The sequence below is a fragment of the Mizuhopecten yessoensis genome, unplaced genomic scaffold (genome assembly GCF_002113885.1).
Source record: "Mizuhopecten yessoensis strain PY_sf001 unplaced genomic scaffold, ASM211388v2 scaffold6523, whole genome shotgun sequence".
Taxonomy (NCBI): domain Eukaryota; kingdom Metazoa; phylum Mollusca; class Bivalvia; order Pectinida; family Pectinidae; genus Mizuhopecten; species Mizuhopecten yessoensis.
This window is the reverse complement of record NW_018406592.1, coordinates 151423-176310: the sequence shown is the minus strand read 5'-3', so window position 1 is coordinate 176310 and position 24888 is coordinate 151423. Positions and strand designations below refer to the sequence as shown.

Genomic DNA, 24888 nt, shown 5'->3' with positions numbered 1-24888 from the left:
TCTCAGCTTTATGTGAGAAAGAGCGTCACCTTACCACGTGATCGACTTTATATCGGGTTATGTCAAACAAGATCAATATGCAACATTATTTTATCATAACAATATTTAAATATTTAATATTCTAGGCAAGTCAGTATTTATTTAAACAACACAAACATTCTATATAAACAGCTTGTACTTTGTTCAGTTCCTAACGACAGAAGTAATGTGTTCTGTAATTTAAACTTAGCATGTGTTTGTTGATGAAATTGATGTTCATGGGTTTGAATTTTATACTGTAAAGTACTTAAGGTAAAGGGCACCACTTACTTAAATCATACTATTTCCATTGTCAATATTGTGAAATGTTTAGGTCCATTCATGTGATGCATTTTAGCGATTAAAGTAAAAACAAAAATGAGCGGAACTCTTATTCGCGATTATAACGAATGCCGTGGTTCCCTTTACCTTAGTTACGGTTAAACATTCTTATTCCGCAAATACTATATACTCGTGTAAATCTGCGGGGGGAGGGGATCTCGAATTCACATATCTCTCAGCTATTCATCCTGACTCATCTGAAAAAGATTTATATATAACGATATATTGGCAATCATTTTACAGGTTTAAATCTTTGTGAAGTTTGCAAGATTATACTAGTTTACAGTACTGAGTACATGTTATTACTACTGTTTGATTAAGATAATATGTCGTCACACCAAAATAGTTGCTGTACATGTTATGTTGCTCTCATGTATAGTGACGCCTTGATTAAATGTCCCTCATCTTATCTGTCACCTTTAGAGGTTGTCCGTTTTCTGTTGTCTCCTTCCACACATTGATCAATCCTTCGCTTTCCCATTGATATGTTGTTATCCCTCTCCCTTATCCTTCAAAACGTCGTTATAGGGAAGTAGAGACAGATTAGCGAGGCTAGTATGTAATATGTCTTGCTGATGATGTTAAAACGTGCTGATATCTGTGGAACGTCACTAGCCATTTAAAGACGTGTCTAGCAGATGTATGTGTGTATGTTCGTGTCTTGTGAGCAATGTGACTGTGTTAGACGCTGTCTCATGTTTAAATAAAGATATTAATAAAACACTTTAAACTGATTGTGTACTTTTGTCGGGTGTCGTCTGCTCATTCTTTATTTTGTATCTATTATTAACACATTACATCTCCAGCATACAACCAAGCATACGCCTACATGGGGAGATATTAGCCAGGTGGCACAGGACTAGTAGTTAGCGCCTGATAAGGCAGCTCCTCCTCAATATTGTATCGATTCATGTGTATGTTGATTGTATAAATTGTATATCTATGTACTGTAAAGCGCGTTAGAGTGGCTTATGTAATCTAGATTGGGCGCTATATAAAATGGTGTGTATCATTAAGTCGCACAAACGGTAAAACAACTCTCTTTTACTAAGAAGTCGTTTTCCCATACGAGTATCTTTTACCCTATTACTCAATGAAAAAATGATAAAAACCAAACAATGCTGCAGTTTGCAGCAGCTATCATAAACTATTCGTAACGGTTGAACACATTCTTATCAAGTTGCTTCAAAATTCACAACGCTTAAGTAATTTAATTAAAGCTTTTATTTAAATAAAAACATAAAAATAATGATAAATTGTCAAAACGAAATATTGATCTTCATGAGAAATCTATCCACTAGTGGTCGTTGTATGACGTCACAATAAAACAATTACATGACGTCTAATTCAGTAAGTCAATGAAACTGCTGACAGATATATAATAAAAAAAACAGGTTTGCGTGATACGAATTAAATATATATATATCTGAAGATATCGATTTAATTAATATCGAAGGAAACACTTGCAGAAATAAAACAATATGACGTGGTATAGCTACAACATCATAAAGAATAAGTAACTTAATGCAATTACAGTAATTAAATAATAAGGATCTTAATTAGTTAGTCTCTTCAGGTAGACACGATGTAACATAAACTGAAATAAGTATGTCGGGTGAAAGTCCTACGAGGGGATGGATTGAAAGGCTATTGAACCCTAGGCCACAACCTTGGCAGACGAGTAGATACACACTCTTTGTCTCCTCTAACTGGGAGCTTACTGCGTCTCTCAGATGTTCAGTACTGATCAGATAAACTATGTAAGTAAGCAAAAATGATCAGATGAATTGTGTAAGTACAAATGTTCAGCAATGCAAGCATAAGGGTGGCTACAATCAGTACACGTTTGTTACTGCTGTTTTACGGTACAAACATCGATTTCTGTGTACCGGTCCCTTTATACAACATATCTAAGGAAGACCTTTGGAGGACATTGAAAAAGGATTCTGATGAAGACATTTAAACTATTAAATGTTATTGTACATTTGTTCATTTTTCGTAGAAATGCATACAAATAGACAAATATTTATGTTAAAAATACCTATGTGTACATTAAGGTAACTCGTTTTTCATTATAAAAAACAACAATAAACAAGCAGTTATTGAAATACAACAATAAAGGAGAAATAAGTTCATTTTTGTATGCCGTATTACGTGTATAATTTCTTATCAACTATATTCAAGAGTGATTGAATGTACGCATTTATGTTTCTAACATCATGAGTGGGCAGGTTTAAACATACAACATGATTAAAAATAGCGGCATGTTCACGTTATTACATCAAACACTGCTGTATGGTAATCTACATATGTAGCTCATTATATCGGTAAATATACAGCATTAGTGGGAGTTAATAGCTGTTGTGCGGCCGCTGCTTTTCTTACGGACGCAGTGGAGCTGTTTTTTGCGTTGGAGTTAAAGATATAACAACATATACAATGAACCAAAGCGTCAACGAATAGTTACATATTATACCATTTCATCGACACTGCGGCGTTGACAAAATTGAATATAGCACAGGGTGAACGTAAAAACGTTAACATATATCACAGCGTCAACAAATACACAATGGCAAGCGTAATATATCACAGCGTAAATACAAAAAGGCTAAACCTTTCATGTAAACACACACAATGACAAACTTTAGTATTACCCCGTTGACAAACGATGACAGTATATCACAGTTTCGGGGGTAAAACATAATCGACAGCGTCAGGAGAACGACAAATGTATATCACACCTTTATTACACCGAGACAAAATATATCATACATGAAGCGTTGTCACAAAATGACAAAACAAATAGCGTCAACATACAAGGAAAACAGATATAACGTCACAACAAAAAATGGCAAAACATATAGTGTCAACATACAAGGAATTTTTTTATAACTTCAACACAAAATAACAAAAAAAATATAGCGTCAACACAAAATAACAAAAAATATAGCGTCAACACAAAAAGACAAACATAGCGTCCGAACACAAGGAGAACTTAACCACGCCATTTACGGTTCATGTCTAAAGAAACAACGAAATGATAACATATCACAGTGTCAGGACGCAAGAAGGGAATATAGCATGGCGTTAATATCCTATAGTAACAAAGTATACCACTGAATTGACAATATCGGACCTCAAAGTTAGACACAAAAAACAAGAACCGAGGAGAAACCAAAACAACCATACGAACTGACGGGGAATAAAACGTCAAGAGTATATATCATAAGATCAAAAGTTAAATAGAAATTTCACAACAACTGGCAATTGTTCATCATGATGAATAATGGTTAAAGGGTTGAACAAATTTATTCTTCAAAGACAAGGACATTGCCTTTTGATCGGCATTGTAGATTTACAATATATTAATAATACGTTATCTACATGTAACCTACGAGCTTCAGAAATAATCGAAAACCACAAGTTCAGTATTTTATTTTCATATCTAAACACACATCTCTTCATATATCAGTTAAGAGTCATTGTCAAACGAATAACAAAAGGACTCGTGTTTTCATAAGTTGTCCTATATACATGGTTATACTTAGGTTATACTCCACAACACGACATTTTGGCAGTGTTTAAATACTTACGGCTGTTACAAGTACAAAAGAACAACAAAAAATAATGCACAACTAATATTAGTGTCTGTAGCTGACTAATATTTACAGGAGTCTGCTATTTAGGAAACATTTTACATGAATAAATTGTGTTCTTAAAGCCACGAAACAAAGTACAGATACTAGATCTTAGCATCTCAATGATACATTGGCAATACCTTGTTGTCTAGGGGATATTAATTAACTTATCTCTGTTAAAAGATAGAAATCCAAGCCAGGAAATCAGTTATACAAACAGGAAAACCTTGCACATTCTGAATCACAGCTAATTTGTTATCGTACGAAAATGATAGAGGAAGGACAGTACTCATTACACGTAATGATAATCTATTAACAGCGGGAGACAAAACAGTTAAGATTTTGCCAAAATTTCTACACAATATGTGGTCTTTCATACAGACCATTTTTTTCTGGACAGTTCTCTACCTCAAAAGTACTGTAAGACCTCAGATGCTGAGAACATGATGGATATTTGTTGCCGTGTTAATTTATAGTTTGCTAAATCTAATTTAACGTTGCATTAATTCAAAATGTGTATTTCTGATTGTTTGCCAGTATTTCAAACTAGATATTAAATCCGTATATTGAAACTTGATGTAGCATTATGGAATGTGCACTGGGAAAATAAAGGTGACGTCACAAAAACATGATTTCATTCATTTAAAATGCATGCATTAGTATCAGTGTTCCCGTTCTCCCACCGTATTTCGCCAATGAATATACGTTCTATGAGAGACAACTCCATCATATAATACACGATTCAAGAGAAGCCATTGTTTGACATCACCCTACCATCAGGCATGAAACAATGGTAACAGAGGCATAATTTATCTTATACAATAAATCACACAGTTCAGTTGCATTCCTATGAGAATTTTTACAAATAACTTGGAAAGTCCCATAGGTGTGTGATTGGATTCTGTAACAAAATTCAGGGAGTTTGATTTTCTACTGCCTTTCGTTACTGTCAGGCTGCCGACATCCAGTCTATGAACTTGGTCGGATCACTGCAAATACAGAAGGAATTTATTAGTTGAAATAACAAAGGGAGATATATTCGAGACAAAAGTAAAAGTATTATGCTGTATAGCACAAGTTTTCTAGAATATTTGCCTGGTTGTATTTCATGTATATATATATATATATCTTTATTCGTCTTGTTTTAAATGGTTTTCTCTCGTAAATTTATGAAAAAGTATCGTAAGAAATGTGGGTGGTTTACAGATTAAGAGAACTCAACTAAGATCTTCGAATATCTTTTTCTATTCATCACGTTTAGATAGTATGTCAAAATGAATGGAGTATTTTTCACAACAGGGGGTTGGCCTGCTACAGGAAACAGTAATAAGCCTTAAAGGGCAGCAGAATACATAAAAAGATGTGTTATAAGTAACAATGTTTATAGCCGATTAATTCCATATTTATCTTTCCCTTCTTGGTTTCCAAGATAAATGACAAACAGGATTCGAAAAGGAAAGCTTATATATGTATAAAGCAATACCACACGTTTATTTACCAAAGCATACATAACGTACGAGCTTGTAATATGGACGATTTTGTACGTCTGCTCAATAAAAGGAAACTACAGTGTATCGATGAAAACAGATAAAGACGTACGCGAAATATCACTTTTAGTATAAACTACATTCATTTTTGAAAAAAACAAACACTTCAATAACTATTATCTCGAGGTTGTGAAAACCATTCCTCCAAAAACCTAAACCGAACTACAATGGCGGATAAAACGACGTCGGGGCGGATAGATAACGTCATGTTATCTAAATAAGCATGTTTGAAATTGTAGGATTGCTAGCAAATCATAGTTCCATGTTCTACGGTTATAGAACTTTCCTCTGTTAAGCATTGTCTTTATTGACATATTAAGGTTTCCAGGTATGTAACTAGTATTACCAGTCCGAAAATTAAAATCACTCTTCTTCTCCTGATATCACCCGATTATTTGTTACCATGACTTCAACAATATCCATTCTAGGCAGTAAGCATGTCATTATTACACACGCTACGTACATACAAAATATAAAACCTAGGACAACGCATGATATTGCACCTTTGGTCATTTGAGAACGTATACCAAAAATGAATCGCAAAGCAACAATTATCGTTGCTGATAGGGGCCAACAGGTGGTAGTCCAAACAAAAAAACAACAAAAAAGGGTGGGTGGGGGGTGGGGGTGGGGGCATAAGCCCGTTAATTATATGAATTTCAAACATTACAAGAGTTTACATTAGTAAATTCCTAGCTGTCAGTGGCGCAGTGGATAGCGCTTGCTTTTCACCAAGGCGGCTACGTGGGTTTTATCCGAGTACTCCGGTTTCCTCCCACACTCAGACCCCTCCCCCCCCCCCCCCACCCCCCCCCCCCCCCCCCCGCACGCTTACATAACCAGGCCAATAAGAGTGATTAATATAATCATAATTGTTGTAAACTAGATTAAAGTTTATATTGTTTAATTCCTACCTTATTATGAGTACAGTGGGTATATTAGAAACAGGAAAAATAACACAAATATTAAATCTTAACTAGTGCAAACATTATAGAGAAGTTAATATATATGTTTTACTGAGTGGGTTTGAATAGCTCGATACATCTGACACTATCTCACCTTTATGTGACATGTGTGTTGCCGTGGAACTTCGCCGTCGTTGTCTCTGCAGCATGTACTGGTAGCCCATCCGGAACTCGGGGAACCGCCACGCGTATATAATCGGGTTACACGCACTGTTACTGTAGCCGAAACAAAACGCCTGAAAAGAAAACAGTTCAAATAATCGTTATGGGTCGCAATTGTCGAATATTTGTATTTGCAGTTTATCTTTATATTTTACAACATGCATTCTGTGGTATTGAAATACAAGACTTTAACTATGAACAGAGTACCCGTGTTCGTAAATGTTTGAATAAATACACATTTGCAATTGGAGGTCATGTTTATTATTCTTTGAAGAAGATTTTTGATAAATGAAACAGCCAGCAACGTCCATCTATATCCGAGTTTGTGGTCATGCCATCACCATTGCACATCACATCAAGGTTATAACTCCGAAGTTATGGTCTCGAAATTAATAGCCGACTATGATAGGTTCGTTGCCATGCAGCCCAATGTAGCATATACACTACTGGACATATATGTGTGTGGATTTGTTAAAGGGCACTCGACTGTTTATCAGTTAATCGAAATATATCATGATATATGTTCAGCATTAGAAGATAAACAGCAAACCTGTATGACTTTCTTTGATATATCGAAAGCCTTCGATAGAGTGTGGCACAGGGGTCTTTTAATAAAATTGCATGCTCATGGTATAAAAGGGAACATCCTATCCCGGATCCAAGCCTATCTACTGGACAGAAAACAACAGGTTAGTTTAGACAATTCTACTTCTTCTATTGGCCATTTAAATGCAGGAGTTCCACAAGGTTCTGTCCTTGATCCTCTGTTATTTTTGATATTCATAAACGACATTACAGACAATTTACTTTCACTTGCAAGAATGTTTGCTGATGACACATCTCTATCTTTTTCTTCTAACAATGCAATAGAAATAGAGCATGTAATGAATCATGACTTAGCTGTAATTGAAGACTGGGCTGACAAATAGAATATAAATTTTAATCCCTCTAAAACAGATGTAATGCTTTTTCATTGTTCTAACACTCAATTCAATATCAATTTAATATTTAATAACACATCATTGCATATTTCAGCTGATCACAAACATCTCGGGGTAACATTAAATGAAAACTGCAAATGGACAGAACATGTAAATAATATTGTCAAATCAGCCTCAAAACACATATCAGTATTACGGAAATTGAAATTTACTTTAAATAGAGATACTTTGTCGAGATTGTACATTGTTTTCATAAGGCCCCTTTTGGAATATGCTTGTGAAGTTTTGGATGAATGTAATATAATCAATTCAGATAAATTAGGAAACGTACATTAATTTACAAAATACATAATAACCTTACCCCTTCCTATTTACAGGACATTATGCCTAATCCAGTACATACTGTTAGCAATTATAATTTGCGAAATCAAAATAATTATGCAATTCCAAGAATAAGACTAACTTTATTTGAACGATCATGTATACCTGATACAATAAAACTTTGGAATAATCTTGATGTTCAAACCCGATCATGTGATACTATTTCTACATTTAGACGTAAAATTTCTTTGAAGGGAGCATGTGCTCCTAAGTTTTATTCTTCTGGTGACCGAAAGTTAAATATCCTACATACACGATTAAGGTATAAATGTAGTTCCTTAAGTGCCGATCTTAAACGTATTAATTTGATTCAGTTGCCCCAATGTAGATGATGTTTTCATGCCATAGAAAATGTAGATCATTATTTGTTAGAATGTCCCTTATGTGTTGTTTCTAGAAATGTCTTGAAACGTAAACTTACGAATTATTTAAATTTAATGAATTATCTGCAGATCTGCTGCTGTTCGGTTCTGACACGTTTTCTGAGAATGAAAACTGCACTCTTTTTTCATTAGTCTAAGACTTTATTATACATTCCAAACGTTTCGACTAATATAAATCATATTAAACTAACAAGTCATAATAAGCAATGAGGTACTACGCTGACACAGCGTATTGCATCCGCAACAGCAGGGAGCTCAAGCTCGGAATTACAACAAACAGGAACTGTGGTGTGGTACATACCCGACAAAAGTATAGACATTACATGGTGCGGTGCAATATGTGTAGAGAGATCCAGTATGTGTCAAGCGGTGTGCGGTCTACTGTGTCAATTGGTCATCACAATGCTAAATATTATGTTGGTTATTCTATTATTAAATGTATGTACACATGTACATCACTTATACTCAGTATATCATAAATTGAACCTTTTTAGGCATTATAAATCCATCGTGTCATCAATCGATCAGTAAGCATTTAAACATGCATTATATATATAACACTCTATTGTTATATGGACATGTATTATTTATATAGCACTCTATTATATACATGACCATGAATTATATAAATGTAACACTCTATTGTTATATGGACATGCATTTTATTTTATACAGACATGCGGGTACAGTCACTATATAATACGATATGTATTTTGTAAATTTTATCTCATAAGTAAGTTTTGACATTTTTCATCATCATTGTATTTCCTTAGTAATTTGCGGTCATATGGATATTTCATCATGTATGTTTTATGGGAAAAGACGGATTATAAGTTTTTAAACTTGCGCCTGATCCCATTTGTATATTTGCAAATAAAATATGTTTAAATCAAATCTGTGTGTAAAAAACTGTCTAGCTTTCTACCAAAGACCAAAAAACCCGGCATTTCATTGTTTGATGTAATTAATGGTGAACTAACTGGAATCCTGGATGTATACGATGAAGGGGTTTTTACGTATTAAATAGCAGTCAGTTCAATTGATGTTTCCCGGTCATCCAAAATAACTTTTAGACATATATATATAGATCAAATTTGAAAACCTTCGCGAATGGATTCTAAGTAGTTGTTGTTCTTCTTTATCCTGGCTTACTATGCATGTTGGCCGACTTAGAGTTGTATTCCAAATTAAACGATGTATGAAAATATATTATGTCTCATACACAACAGTTTTAAAGGGGAGATGTTTTGGTGATAAACCGATATTGTTATGGGAGATGTCTCGATATCTATCAGTGATGAGCAAGCATTTAAATGGGGTCGTCTCGGTGAGAAAGATTATATTATTGGCGTGGAACTTTGCATGTCTTCTACAGACGGAATGTGAGTCTACTATAAACACTAATCTATTTATCTCCTTACCAACACAATTATAAGCCGAAAACAGCTATACGTAAAACCCGGGGGAGCGTTATCGTGACCTTTACATTAGAACCACATTACCGACGCTGTGGATGATTTGTAGCTTACTAGGACCTCACAGTACATCTCTAACTAAGACAAATGGAGACTGAATCCGATGTTAGTACCTGCTATGCCTGCTTACGTTATACCTACCCTTTGCTAAGGGTTACAGAACCTTTTTTCACCACACGTTGGACATTACCTGGGGAGTCTGGTTATACCTCGACATTTAATGATGTCATGATAAGAACCATTCATAGGAAGAAATCGTTTCCTACAACGATACATCCTCTGATGAACAGGAAGTCTATCGTTACCTGTATATGCCCATTTACTTAAACGTTAAAAGCCTTAAGCGCCTAAAACACGCAGTTTTACCTGTAAAACACAGTATATAAAGAGGAAAATATAAAACGTACAAATAGGGCTTATTAAAATGATTTACTATTTGTTAGGGAAGTGTCATCATTGAGTAAATGAGTTGATGGTCTTTACTCCACAAGGTTGTCTGTAAGTACTGTTAGATGTGTTCTGATCGGGGAATTACTGTTAGATACCACCTATCAGAGAAACCCAACGTCTAGTGGTCATGCTATCCTATACTACCTTGTAATAGACAGATACAGTAAGGAGTGAAGAGTTCAAATTTAATCTCACTGACATTTCAAACTGAGACTTACATTACAAAGTAGTGGAAATAAATGGACAATTTTAAACCAACGGTTATATTTCCTACGATGAAGATATTTATTTATTCAAACTAAGTCGCCTACCTTTGACTCTGAACCAAAAAAAACGAATATTATATTAACAAGTTTTTAAAACTTGATTCTCCAGTATTACAAAAATATGCATTTCTTTACATACTTTTGTCAAACAATTACCGTAAAGAATGTCATAGTTTGAGATATTTATGCAAAGCGGTAGATACAGTTTTCTTTATAAACTTACAGGTTGTTATAAAAGTTATATAAATTTGTACTCATGTTTGATATTTTGGGTAACAGTAGATAACAAGAATATTGGCCCGGCAAAGTCTGAAATGTTACTTGATTCACGATAGTACCGTTACAAGTAGTGTAAGGTGTATACATGGTACTTCACATCTATTTTGTGTTACATGTCTCTCCCTATTTGTCTTCAAACAAATTACCTGATGATCTCCAGTAGAGATAAGGTAATCAATAAGTGTAGTTACACACTGTTCACATTATGCTGTTCACTCGTGCATTGCCCTGATTGAGGTCAGACCTGAGTAAGGTTAGGACCAATTTATTTTGAAACGGTTCATCCATCTTATCTGTAAAACAGTTTCCATGTAACTTGATGATGTTATGTGAAGTTTTCAATGGGAGTGTGTGTTGTGCCACGAAATGGCTGATCAGAATGTTAGGTAGGCCAAATAAACAATCTCCACAAGACACCTTGGTCCTATTCCAATTGCGAATTCATTTCGCTAGCTGTTGCAGATACTAATCCGACATAGGATTTTTTTCGATCTTTTAAAATAAGGACAATTAGCGTTGCATATATCCTGTAGTAATACTGAAAAACATATCATCATGCATCTAACGGGATTTACTTTTAAATACATTTACGGCCTGAAAAAAATATGCAAACTATTAACACTGAATTCGTTTCCCTTCTGATACAGGCTTTGTTAGAACGCCTTCTGACGGATGTAAGGTCATTAAGCGCTTTACAGTATACAACTGAAAACTAAAAAGGTATCATTTCTAGTTTACTATTTGTTTCCAAACATAAATCAATCACAGTTTACAGATTTGGTCTCGAAAAGGAGAAAGTAAAATGACCATTGCTTCAATATATCAGAAGGTGTTTTAGCTTAATTACATATTTTGTATCGTACAAGTACATTGCATTGTGATATAACGTTTCAAGCCCTCATACAATTTATAATGACGTAAGTAAATAAAAACAATGTATGAAGTATCTTGAAAACACTTACAGATCAGGTTAAGCAGTGTATTTAATAATTAGAAGGACAGGAAATCAAGCTTAGAGCTTAAATTAATAATTCTCCGAAAAACCTCAACATGCATCCTGGAACACGTCAACTGCAATGTGTATGGAATGATAACAAATCTAACATACATGTATAACATATCTACATGTTGTAAACATTTCAATTGTCAGGCATATAAAATATGACACGCTGTGTGGTTGGTAAGTCAGTGCTGTACTTTCTTATGTTGACTATACATACACTTACACATACGCACATCCATGCATGGACGGACGGACGGACGGACGGACAGAGAGACAGACGGAAGCACTCACGTACACACAAACAAACATACTCAGTTACTCATCTATGTATACATTTCTTATAGATTGAATATATATGATCATCTTATCTTGGAATTAAATTGGCATGTGTATAACTTTACAGTTATGAGTTAGTGATTAAAACATGACAGAGTCGCCCACAGTAATGCTGATATGAATAAAACATCACGACCGGTGCAGCTGCATGATTGAAAAACAAGATATAATACAAGCATATTTTCGTTTTCAGCGCAAGATAACGATTCTCAAAATGTAATCATGATAAATTCAAACATGTTTGGGTTCCCTTTCAGTGCCAGCAGTGGGTATAGTTACAAATGTCAGGGACATAACAGTTTCATTCCAAACAGTAAACAGTTATCACTGTGACCACTTAATTGTACCGCAATTAAGATTGATATGTTTGTCTGCCACCTTAGTTTCGGAGAGATAGAGATTTGCATCGCGGAAAGTACACGTGTTGTGGTTAGTTGTAATCTTCAACATTACATAACGTTAAGTAGCTATGTCTCGATACATATTATCTGAAGGAACTTAGACAATCTACGTGTGCAATATTTCCATTATCACCTGTTAATCTCTAGATCTTGTTCACGTGTAAGAAAAAGGCATTTCGAACCCCAGGCGTGCTTTGGAACAGTGATTGGATATTTAAAATATATACTGGGTGATAATTTGGCTGCCATATTAATGCATTTCACTCAAAAGTAAAAAATAAAACTCGGTAATGAAGTTAGCTCATGTTACTTTCTTTTTATCACTGCATCGGGCCCCCGAAAGCCTGTTTATTTTGAAGAAAAAACAACAACAAATATTTCCTGTTGTTTATATAAACAAGTACGAATGTTAGAGTTGGTAAATTATAAGCTGTTACACATTTTATAAATTACTATGAGTTCGAGTGATGCACGAACTGATAACTAATAAATGATTAGTAGTATATATTATGTATTTAGCAATTAGTAAGAGTAGAAGATATTCGTTCATATGTACACACCTGCTTTAATGCCATTAAGTAGTCAAGAGGAAGTTAAGTGTATAATACTTTCTTGAAGTTTATATATGTATATATATATAATCTTTATGTTGTGCACTGCAAGACGTATAGACGGAAATCCAGTTTTGGCCAGCACTCGGTAAACAATACTTTTCTATGATGACCAGTATGAAACCTAGGACAATCAATTTTTGTTTTCGGTATTATTATTTGAAAATATCATTGATTTATGATTGACTAAGCTGTGGAAGCTTGGTAGACGTGACGTCAGACCATTTCATATATCGGACGGTATTCATACACATTCATTGGACGAATAACTATCGCGTGCCATCCTTTCATCTTAACGCAATTAGTAGGCAACACTTTGATGTTCATACCAGCGACCAGGGCATTTCAATTTACAATAAATGATGACATTATACACCGCAAATAAACCACAGAAATACACTCTATAATGATACAATGCCCCGATTAACTCTGAAAGTAGACAAACAATGTATTAAAGCATGTATCAGTGGACATAGTCCGAATCTTTAACGTTAATCGTATTTCTGCACCGCAGCGGAGAGAACTACGTAGATTACCTGTTTGCAATCATGTTATATTTAGACATGTGGTTTTGGGATTCGACAGCTGCTAATGTCGGTTTAGATATATATTGTGTCTGTGAATCCTTGTTAACGATCTATTAACCACTAACAAACGAGAAATTCCTGCGGAAGTTATGTTTATTCAATAAAAAGCGAAAGTCTCTAATGCCTTTGGCACATAGAGCAGTCAAACACTAGATTGATCTAGTGCCTTTTACATTACATTACTGCGCATGTCAGCGGAATTGCCTTTATTCGTTGCAAAATCAGAACATTTGAAAGGAATAAAGCCATTGTGCATTTGTTATGATAATGCACATGACACTTTTTAGGTAAATGGTCCGAAAACGTGGAAAACCGAGAAATACAATAGGGGATAGTGCACGTTTGTTTTGATATTCTAACGCCACGATGACGTCATGATTTTAATTGTAAAATACATGAATATCGTACGCGTTACATTATAATCCGGTCAAACGTAAAAAAATTGTTGGATGAGTCACTTAAGTTACTGTCATATATATAGTGTTAGGTGTATGGACATAGCGAACGGCCATCAGATGGAATGAGTATACGATCTTGCCAATATAAATACCAGAAAAACCATTCTTATCCATCACACACAAACAATCAAATCCCATGGACGCATTGTATCGTATGTGTCATGAATGACGAATCGTAACCATTATTTTTAGAAACTGTCTTCAAATTAAAATTCCGAGTTCTCGTTCGGGTGTCTAATTCCTTCCTGTTCTGACCAGGGCGTACTAATACAGTAGCCAGCTTGTTCCCTTGTGGTTTCAAATCCTTCCTATTCTGACTAGGGCGTAGTTATACAGTAATAGGTTTATTCCCTTGTGGTTCCAAACACTTGCTGTTCTGACCAGGGCGTACTAATACAGTAGCCAGCTTGTTCCCTTGTGGTTCCAAATCCTTGCAGTTCTAACCAGGGCGTAGTAATACAGTAGCCAGCTTGTTCCCTTGTGGTTCCAAATGCTTCTTGTTCTAATCAGGGCGTAGTAATACAGTAATAGGTTTATTCCCTTGTGGTTCCCAATCCCTGCTGTTCTGACAAAGGGCGTAGTAATATAGTAGTCAGTTTATTCCCTTGTGGTTCCAAATCCTTGCTGTTCTGACCAGGGCGTAGTAATACAGTAATCAGCTTGTTCCCCTGTGGTTCAACCCCTTCCTGTTCTGACCAGGGCGTAGTAATATAGTAGTCGGCTTACTCCCTTGTGGTTCCAAAACCTTCCTGTTCTGACCAGGGCGTAGTGATATAGTAGTTGGGTTATTCCCTTGTGGTTCCAAATCCTTTCTGTTCTGACCAGGGCGTAGTAATATAGCAGTCGGCTTATTCCCTTGTGGTTCCAAATCCTTCCTGTTCTGACAAGGGCGTAGTAGTATAGCAGTCGGCCTATTCCCTTGAGGTTCCAAACCCTTGTTATTCTGACCAGGGCGTAGCAATACAGTAGTCGGCTTATTCCCTTGTGGTTCCAAATGCTTCTTGTTCTGACCAGGGCGTAGTAATATAGAAGTCGTCTTATTCCCTTGTGGTTCCAAACCCTTCCTGTTCTGACCAGGGCGTAATTATACAGTTGTCGGTTTAATCCCTTGTGGTTCCAAATCCTTGCTGTTCTGACCAGGGTGTAGTAATACAGTAGTCGGCTTGTTCCCTTGTGGTTCCAAATCCTTGCAGTTCTGACAAGGGCGTAGTAATATAACAGTCGGCGTATTCCCTTGTGGTTCCAAATCCTTGCTGTTCTGACCAGGGCGTAGTAGTCGGCCTATTCCCTTGAGGTTCTAAACCCTTGTTATTCTGACCAGGGCGTAGCAATACAGTAGTCGGCTTATTCCCTTGTGGTTCCAAATGCTTCTTGTTCTGACCAGGGCGTAGTAATATAGAAGTCGGCTTATTCCCTTGTGGTTCCAAACCCTTCCTGTTCTGACCAGGGCGTAATTATACAGTTGTCGGTTTATTCCCTTGTGGTTCCAAATCCTTGCTGTTCTGACCAGGGCGTAGTAATACAGTAGTCGGCTTGTTCCCTTGTGGTTCCAAACGCTTCTTGTTCTGACCAAGGCGTAGTTATACAGTAATAGCCGTATTCCCTTGTGGTTCCCAATCCTTGCTGTTCTTACCAGGGCGTAGTAATACAGTAATCGGCTTATTCCCTTGAGGTTCCAAATGCTTCTTGTTCTAATCAGGGCGTAGTAATACAGTAATCGGCTTGTTCCCTTGTGGTTCCAAATCCTTCCTGGTCTCACCAGGGCGTACATGTAGTAATACAGTAATCGGCTTGTTCCCTTGTGGTTCCAAATCCTTGCTGTTCTGACCAGGGCCTAGTCATACAGTAATCGGCTTGTTCCTTTGAGGTTCCAAATCCTTGCTGTTCTGACCAGGGCGTAGTAATACAGTAGTCGGCTTGTTCCCTTGTGGTTCCAAATCCTTCCTGTTCTGACCAGGGCGTAGTGATATAGCAGTAGGCTTATTCCCTTGTGGTTCCAAATCCTTCCTGTTCTGACCAGGGCGTAGTAATACAGTAGTAGGCTTATTCCCTGGTGGTTCCAAATCCTTGCTCTTCTGACCAGGGCGTAGTAATACAGTAATCGGCTTGTTCCCTTGTGGTTCCAAATCCTTCCTGTTCTGACCAGGGCGTAGTAATATAGCAGTCGGCTTATTCCCTTGTGGTTCCAAACGTTTCTTGTTCTGACCAGGGCGTAGTAATACAGTAGTCGGCTTGTCTCCTTGTGGTTCCAAATCCTTCCTGTTCTGACCAGGGCGTAGTAATATAGCAGTCGGCTTATTCCCTTGTGGTTCCAAACGCTTCTTGTTCTGACCAGGGCGTAGTAATACAGTAGTCGGCTTGTTCACTTGTGGTTCCAATCCCTTGCTGTTCTGACCAGGGCGTAGTAATATAGCAGTCGGCTTGTTCACTTGTGGTTCCCAATCCTTGCTGTTCTTACCAGGGCGTAGTAATACAGTAATCGGCTTATTCCCTTGAGGTTCCAAATGCTTCTTGTTCTAATCAGGGCGTAGTAATACAGTATTCGGCTTGTTCCCTTGTGGTTCCAAATCCTTGCTGTTCTGACCAGGGCGTAGTCATACAGTAGTAGGCTTATTTCCTTGTGGTTTCAAATCCTTGCTGTTCTGACCAGGGCGTAGTAATACAGTAGTTGGCGTATTCCCTTGTGGCTCCAAATTCTTGCTGTTCTGACCTGGGCGTAGTAAAACAGTAGTCGGCTTATTTCCTTGTGGTTCCAAATCCTTGCTGTTCTGACCAGGGCGTAGTAATACAGTAGTTGGCGTATTCCCTTGTGGCTCCAAATCCTTGCTGTTCTGACCTGGGCGTAGTAAAACAGTAGTCGGCTTATTTCCTAGTGGTTCCAAATCCTTCCTGTTCTGACCTGGGCGTAGTGAAACAGTAGTCGGCTTATTTCCTTGTGGTTCCAAATCCTTCCTGTTCTGACCAGGGCGTAGTAATATAGCAGTCGGCTTATTCCCTTGTGGCTCCAAATCCTTGCTCTTCTGACCAGAGCGTAGTAATATAGCAGTCGGCTTATTCCCTTGTGGCTCCAAATCCTTGCTGTTCTGACCAGGGCGTAGTAATACAGCAGTCGGCTTATTCCCTTGTGGCTCCAAATCCTTGCTGTTCTGACAAGGGCGTAGTAATACAGCAGTCGGCTTATTTCCTTGTGGTTCCAAATCCTTGCTGTTCTAACCAGGGCGTAGTGATACAGTAATCGGCTTGTTTTCTTGTGATTCCGAACCCTTCCTGTTCTGACCAGGGCGTAGTAATACAGTAATCGGCTTGCTTTCTTGTGGTTCCAAATCCTTGCTGTTCTGACCAGGGCGTAGTAATACAGTAGCCGGCTTGTTCCCTTGTGGCTTTAAAGCAAACTTGTTTGATGTTATATATATATCTGCCTTTCCTAACCAACATGCGAGATTTAATATTTTGTATATAACTCTGATCAATTTACAGGGTGTTTCTGTGCATGATGTCTTAACAGATGTTGTCTTAAACTTTATATCTTTTACAATCTTGTTGATACGTTTATACTAATATATATATCACCCTTTTGATCTAGTCTGGAGTAGATATTTAGGGCCTGATAGCTTTAGCCAGAATTATTTTCCGTCTAAATCTTCTTAACCATCCCTTGATTACCTGACTTCACAGTTCTTCACACTGATATTGAATATCTATTACTCATTGGTTGTTTTATGCATTGTACTTGTCATATCTGTTATTGTATTGTATATCTGTGTCCTTTGCCTTATACTCCACTTTCCATCTTTCTCTTTCTCTCTCCCCTTTAGTTGGTTCGTTCGTTGACTGGTTCTTTGTCACGCATAGAGTAAGACGTAGTTACTATGTCAAGTAAGCTTCTGACATAATATCTTGAAAAATAATTGAAAAATGTTGATAGTTTCGAACCGTCGCCTCCAGTGATCTACCAGTGGTCTCGTGACGAAGTTTCATGGTAAAGGCCAATCGTTCCCGGTGATAGCTTTAATTAGGTTTTAGCTAATTAAAACCTGTTAGCATGGTCACGTTTCACACTGATACCTCGGGAGGTATGGTCGGCTACATTACTATCTCTGAAATGATTAAAACAGTGGGCTGGTAGGCTCTATGATGTAAATGTAATTTCAAAATAATTAGGAACCCATGCGTATTACACGATTCATCTCCAAGGTTTCCATAACAGAACTGAACCAAAAACTGTGGATCAAAACTATGAAGCTATTAACCAGATTCTGCCAAGCTTTTTGTATCACTTTATCAAAGTGTTTACTGCAACAATAGATCCTTTACTCATCATTTCTTAACAAATTCATATCTACAAAAGTATACTGATACAACTACAAGGAACAGTATCCCTTTATATATTTACTGAAGTTCTAATCTGGGAACCTTAACGGCACGGGGATGTTGTTTTGGCATTTATTGTATTACCAAGACACGAAAACAGAATGCGAAATATGATCAATAATAATTCAAGTGTTAGACCAGACCTCAAAAACGATATTAAAAGACAGCATTAGGAATCGTGAAAATACCAAAGCAAAGAAAAGACATTGATAACCCCCCACAAAAAAATAATTGAGAAAAACAGAGACGAAGACAGATATTCCTGTGACGTACAGTATTCCTGTGACGAACGAAGACGGGTATGCCTGTGTCGTGCGAAGACAGGTATTCATGTAACAGCTGTAAATATTGTACATTTTATCATACATTGTATCTTGACCATGTGTAAGATGAGCTTCATGCTCAATATGTTATCAAGAATAAATAAAGCCTTTATTATTTATTATTATCATATTATAAGTATATATGATTCAGAACACTTCCGACTAAGATTTGTCATGCTTTCACCTTTAGTACGACGGATGGTTCCTTAACGGACACATTGCCAGATATGCAGTAACATATTTATTTTGATAAGTTTTTCTATCTACAGACACATTTTTTCAAAAAGGTGCTCCAAGTTTTTCATATTTCTAGGGGTTATTCTTTGGAGATATATATGGTGGTTTATGTCACTGATGATAATACGACAATAGGCCTTGTATCGTAACAGGCTGGTATATAAAGGTATGTAAACGATACAATCAAGCAGACGTAAATGTGTTTGACCCAGAAACTAGTTTTGCTTAGTTGTCTAATAAGTTAAACAAAATGTTTTAATTGTTTTTTCGTTTATTTGAAAAGAGATATGGCGGGTTGCTATGCCTATTTTCCCAAAGCTATGTTACGCTAGTGCGCGCATCCAACCGTGCACTTTTATGACTGATTGATTGATTGATTGATAGGTTTTACGTCCGCTTAACTACCGGATGTATCGGTTATCCAGCAGACGAAGAACAGAAAGGAAAAAGAGTAGAAGGGATAAAGTATGGAGTAAAAGAGTAGAGGAGGGGGATAGATTAGATGAAGAGCCGTCTATCCTATATATATTAACTGTCTAGTTTTTGTGAGACGACTCCTATGCCTAATATTGCCTTAACCTAACACTCATTGTGAAGCATCACCAATTCTGGACCGGAAGTGAGGTACTGTGCCGCCGTCAGCCCCATCAGCCCCGCCTATGTTTAAGAACTTTGGTTTATGTATAAAATTTGGAAGTCCTTCTAAATACCTTAATAAAGAGACCCTACCTTTAAAATTTTGAATAAATTTTTCCTATCCTCTGAGTCGGCGTGTACGCGCCTGCTCTTTTTCGAAAAACCCAGAGGGATTTTTTCCGTGCGAAATTGGACAGTTCTCACACGGGCCACCATTTATGACGCGTCCCAGGTATTTTTATACAGGTAGCAATATCGGAATCCCGTGTCTAAGAATAGATTATTGTAAACAGACCATCTATTTGGTATTTCGGCATTAATTGTTGGTGTTTAAGCACTTGATATAATTACTCTTGCCAGTTGGAGGGTAAAACAATTCATAAATTTCATCAAAAATAGTGTCTTACCTACAAAGCGTAGCTGTACTGTACACGTGTACAGGAATTTGTTGACATGCTTCGAGAGAAGTATGTCGCACTAAATAGTAAAGAAAATATTACTAACAAAACTGATAAATCAATAGGTATGTTATTAAAATGTAAACAAAATCTTCCATCGATTTAAAAAAACCACACCATTGCCTTATTAAGGAAAATGATCACATGCCTAAATATTTAAAAAAAAACTGAAGGAGGATTCGAACCTGAAACGTTTGTTTTCTAGTCGCAAGTAAACTGCGTTACACATTCGGCTACATAGAACATATAGATATCGGCAATAACAAACTGTTTTAACCCGAGAAACACCGGTCGCAGTTTAGGGAAACTTGATCACCCCTGTTTTTCATTATTTTGAGCACTTTCCCAAAGGAGGACCACTTTTCCGTAATACGATTTGTTTTTGCATATTACATCACAGTCACAAAAAGTTTATTCAAAAGTTGGTCCTCAGATGGTAAAGTGTTGAAAGTATTTTTTTAAGTCCGGGAAACCCCATCACTTTCATAGATTTAGTGTATATGGCTATATTTGCACTATCATATTAGCAGTACCTAATTTCTCAGCAGTTTAAAAATTCATATTCAATTGGTTTTGTATCTTTTGTATGCATCTTCTCATTTTCATAAATGCCGATTTAGGGAAATACGGGCAGTTTTCCGCCATACCTCTTTATTTGTAAGAATTAAACGTGGTCTCAGTCGCAATCTGTTAACTTTCCTTACCATGAATACCATAGGAGTAATTCTGAAGTTTCTTTCAAATAAATCATTTCATTATATGTTATTTACATTTTACGATATCCATTAACACACTATGCATGATCAGTCAGGATTTATGGAAACACTATCCGCAAAACTTGACACCGGAGAACCAGAGATATCACAGATGTCATATCAAACAGTTTTCAATGACTTAAAAAACTAGTGAGTAAACATGTTTGTTAAAGCACTGTGTTGCATAAACTTCATTATTTATAACATTTTTGGGAATGAGACTAATAGAATCTTTCGTCCCCTTGAGGGTGAGATAGAGGGATCTTAAGATTCTTAAGATGCCAAATACTCGGCAAAGCCACGTGTTTGGCAACATAAGAATCTCCCCCCTCGGGTTGAGATCCCACTATCTCACCCCCAAGGGGGTGAAAGATTCTATTCATCTCACACCCGTAAAAGTGCGGATACACATGTTCAGGGTAAGAGAAATTTCAGTCCATCAATATGTCGTAACTGTTTGTGGATAAACCATCAGCAAAACCAAAAACCCTAAACAAACTCGCAATTTTACATATGTATACCAAAAGTCACTCAACCTATTATTGAATCTATTGCTGATAATGGTAATTTCTTTCTTTCTATTTCTTTGTGCAAATCATTCGTTAGATACTTGAATTCGTAAATTCCATGGTTGGAGTGCCGATACTCACCACAAGGTTGAAATGGACGGGAATGTCGTCTTTGTTAGGAATTATTGTGACGTAGTTCGTGTAAACAAAATACGGAGTCCAACACAGAAGGAAACAGACGAGCACAATGAAGAACGTTTTAAGTACTTCCGATTCTGGTGCGCGCAATGAGTTGTCTCTTAGCCAGGCATCTCGTTTAATAATGCTGTAGATTTTCAGGTAGGTGAAAATGATAATAACTGTTGGAAGTATAATATTCAAAAATTGATTCGCCACGTGGAGGATATAAAGTCGGGTATTTCCGGTACTCGGGTATTCCGGTCCGCACTGAATTGTCTTTGGTTTGAGCTTTACGCTCGACAAGAATTTCGTTGCTAAAACTGCAAGAATCAAACCCCATATATAAGGCAGAATTATCATTAGGTTTCGCATACAGCGGGTGATAGGTTTGTAGTTGATCGTCTTTGCACACCGTTTGATGTTTATATATTTAAATATCGCAAGATACATTAAGGTATGGATAGACGTCGAAACTATTATAGATATACATGAAGTCGTAAGTAAACACATAAGAGATCCGAAACTCCAACACTCACGTAAAAACGTGTGTAAAGCCTGAGGTACCACGAATAACCCGACCATCATGTCCGCAATAGCGAGACTCATGAGAAAATAGTTCGTTCCTGTCCCTTTTTTGATGCCACGTCTATAACGGTTGATTAATATGACTATTATAACCATCAAATTTCCGATGACTGCTCCTAGGGCAATAAGAACAAGCCATGCCCCGAAAATAATTCTTGTCGCCAAGCTAAAGTGGCGTATTCTGTTTCCCTCCGATATATTGATACAATCCAAATGTTCGGACACATAGGGTTGGTCGATGTGAGAAAAATTCGATGAGTGCAAATACTGTGACATATTTGACATTATCCTTATTTATTTACACTTGGTTTTAGGGGTAGAAATCGTGAAGCTAAGTAATTCGAGTTTCTTCATACACATTTCCGTGCTTGCACTCCCGCCGTCGATGCACTGTGTTCGGCCGTTTGTGATTCTGCTTGTAACAACGATATTACATATGTACTATCTGCTAACACTTAACGGTCTTTTCTCATCAATTTTACGGAGAACATAAATCCTCCTATATTTTCCCTACACCGAACAGTGAGATAGACCGTGCTCTCGCGCCACAGGAACACGTGGGCACGCGCTGGAGCCGTTACAGTAACTGCACCGGAGGGCTTGGTGATGGCATGGTTCCGATAACAGCGTTTTAAACAAGATTGGGAAACACGTGTTTTAACTAAATGCAGAGCGAGCGCGATCAGTCATCGGCGTCTGTATACGTGCAATGTGGTATTGACCGGGGCAAACAACCGACAGGACCATGTTCTATCCATCTAATTACGTTAATGACACATTTTAATGACACAAAGCTTAAGACTAGAATATTTCTTTTTAATCACCATAATTTAATAGAAAATAAGGCATTTTACTGCATTTATTATTCAACACAGAATTACCTAAAAGAAGTACTACACGACATTTGTATATATTTCGTGAAATATAAGGAAACTACCAGCTGTTATTTTAAAATGTCAAGTCTTCGATTGAATGTTAAATTTTACAAAATGTATCAGGCTTGTATTGGTTTAATAAATGTCTAAGAACATGCCTTATGAAATATCAAGTATTGTTGAGTTGGTGAGCGATGCAGAACTGTATTTCTAAATAAACACCGTTGCTCCAAGTCAAAATAACATAATTTATATAAAAAATGGTTATTCTTTTTACTGTAGTAATAATTAATATGTTAAGAAATCTCATTTAGGAGTAATTCTGAATTTGTAAGTAAGATACAATCGATATTACCACCCTAAGTCCTGTACACGGTGTTTACACTCCAGTGGAGTCAGTGACCCGGTGCACACTTGAGGGACTAATATTGTAAGTGACATCAAGCCGTCTCTACAATTAGATTATCCCCACAACATTGCTAGTGTTACGTTTGATGTCGCTCGCGTACTGTCCGTATTAATTATTCCCCTCGGAACATCTACATGATTAAAATATCAGAGTACACAAGATGTAGGCGGGGTCTAGTCAAGCATGACGTCATCTCTCGGGTCAGCAACATATCCAAAGGGCTTCCAGGGCTCCAGGAAACCTCTTAGCACGCTATATAGCTATGTTCTTTAAGAGAATGTTTATCTATTTTTTACAATTTTCTACCACTTAAAATTCCCCTGATAATTTAAAAAAACCCAGATCAATCTCTGGATCCGTTATTGATGATATCTGACTGTAGAGGCAGCACCAGAGGATTAAATTCCATTAAAATCTTCAAATCTTGTATTGAAAGTTAAATTATTATTTTGTCTTTTCTATGATAAACTCATGTAGTTAATAATAAAAACATAATTCAGGATATCTTTCTGCCAAGAATAATATTTTCAATGTCATGAAATCGAGTAAGACATATGAATGACATCTGCATGTCGATAAGGAAATCGGTTATCTATTTAACAGTTTTTGCTTTGTCTGTTTTTGTTATAAATGTCAACTTTTCTTTAGTGAATTGACTTCCATGGCGTGTGTTTGTCACATTTTGTGACATTTTATGATCGGTTATGTTGTCCAGGATGTATTGTATGGTTCGATAAGAAATGTTGTCTATGAAGACTTGTGTGGTTGATTCGGTAATATTGTCTATGAAGACTTGTGTGGTTGATTCGGTAATGTTGTCTGTGAAGACTTGTGTGGTTGATTCGGTAATGTTGTCTATGAAGACGTGTGTGATTGTATCGGTAATGTTGTCTATGGAGACTTGTGTGGTTGATTCGGTAATATTGTCTATGAAGACTTGTGTGATTAATTCGGTAATATTGTCTATGAAGACTTGTGTGATTGATTCGGTAATATTGTCTATGAAGATTTGTGTGGTTGATTCGGTAATATTGTCTATGAAGATTTGTGTGGTTGATTCGGTAATATTGTCTATGAAGACTTGTTTGGTTTGATCGGTAATGTTGTCTATGAAGACTTGTGTGGTTGATTCGGTAATGTTGTCCATGAAGACATGTGTGATTGATTTGGTAATGTTGTCATGAAGATTTGTGTGGTTGATTCGGTAATGTTGTCCATGAAGTCTTGTGTGATTGGATCGGTAATGTTGTCTATGAAGACTTGTGTGATTGGATCGGTAATGTTGTCTATGAAGACTTGTGTGATTG

General features: G+C 36.7%; 1 protein-coding gene across 1 annotated transcript; it reads right to left on the bottom strand.

The window, feature by feature from the left end:
- Window positions 1-3905: 3905 nt before the first annotated feature.
- On the bottom strand, window positions 3906-22859 carry LOC110452275 (beta-2 adrenergic receptor-like). The gene is made up of 3 exons (XM_021500676.1): window positions 21674-22859; window positions 6605-6746; window positions 3906-4987 (listed from the first exon to the last, which is right to left on the bottom strand). Exons 1-3 carry the CDS (start codon window positions 22580-22582, stop codon window positions 4968-4970), a joined length of 1071 nt encoding a protein of 356 aa, XP_021356351.1. The 5' UTR covers window positions 22583-22859; the 3' UTR covers window positions 3906-4967.
- Between the last annotated feature and the right edge of the window lie 2029 nt (window positions 22860-24888).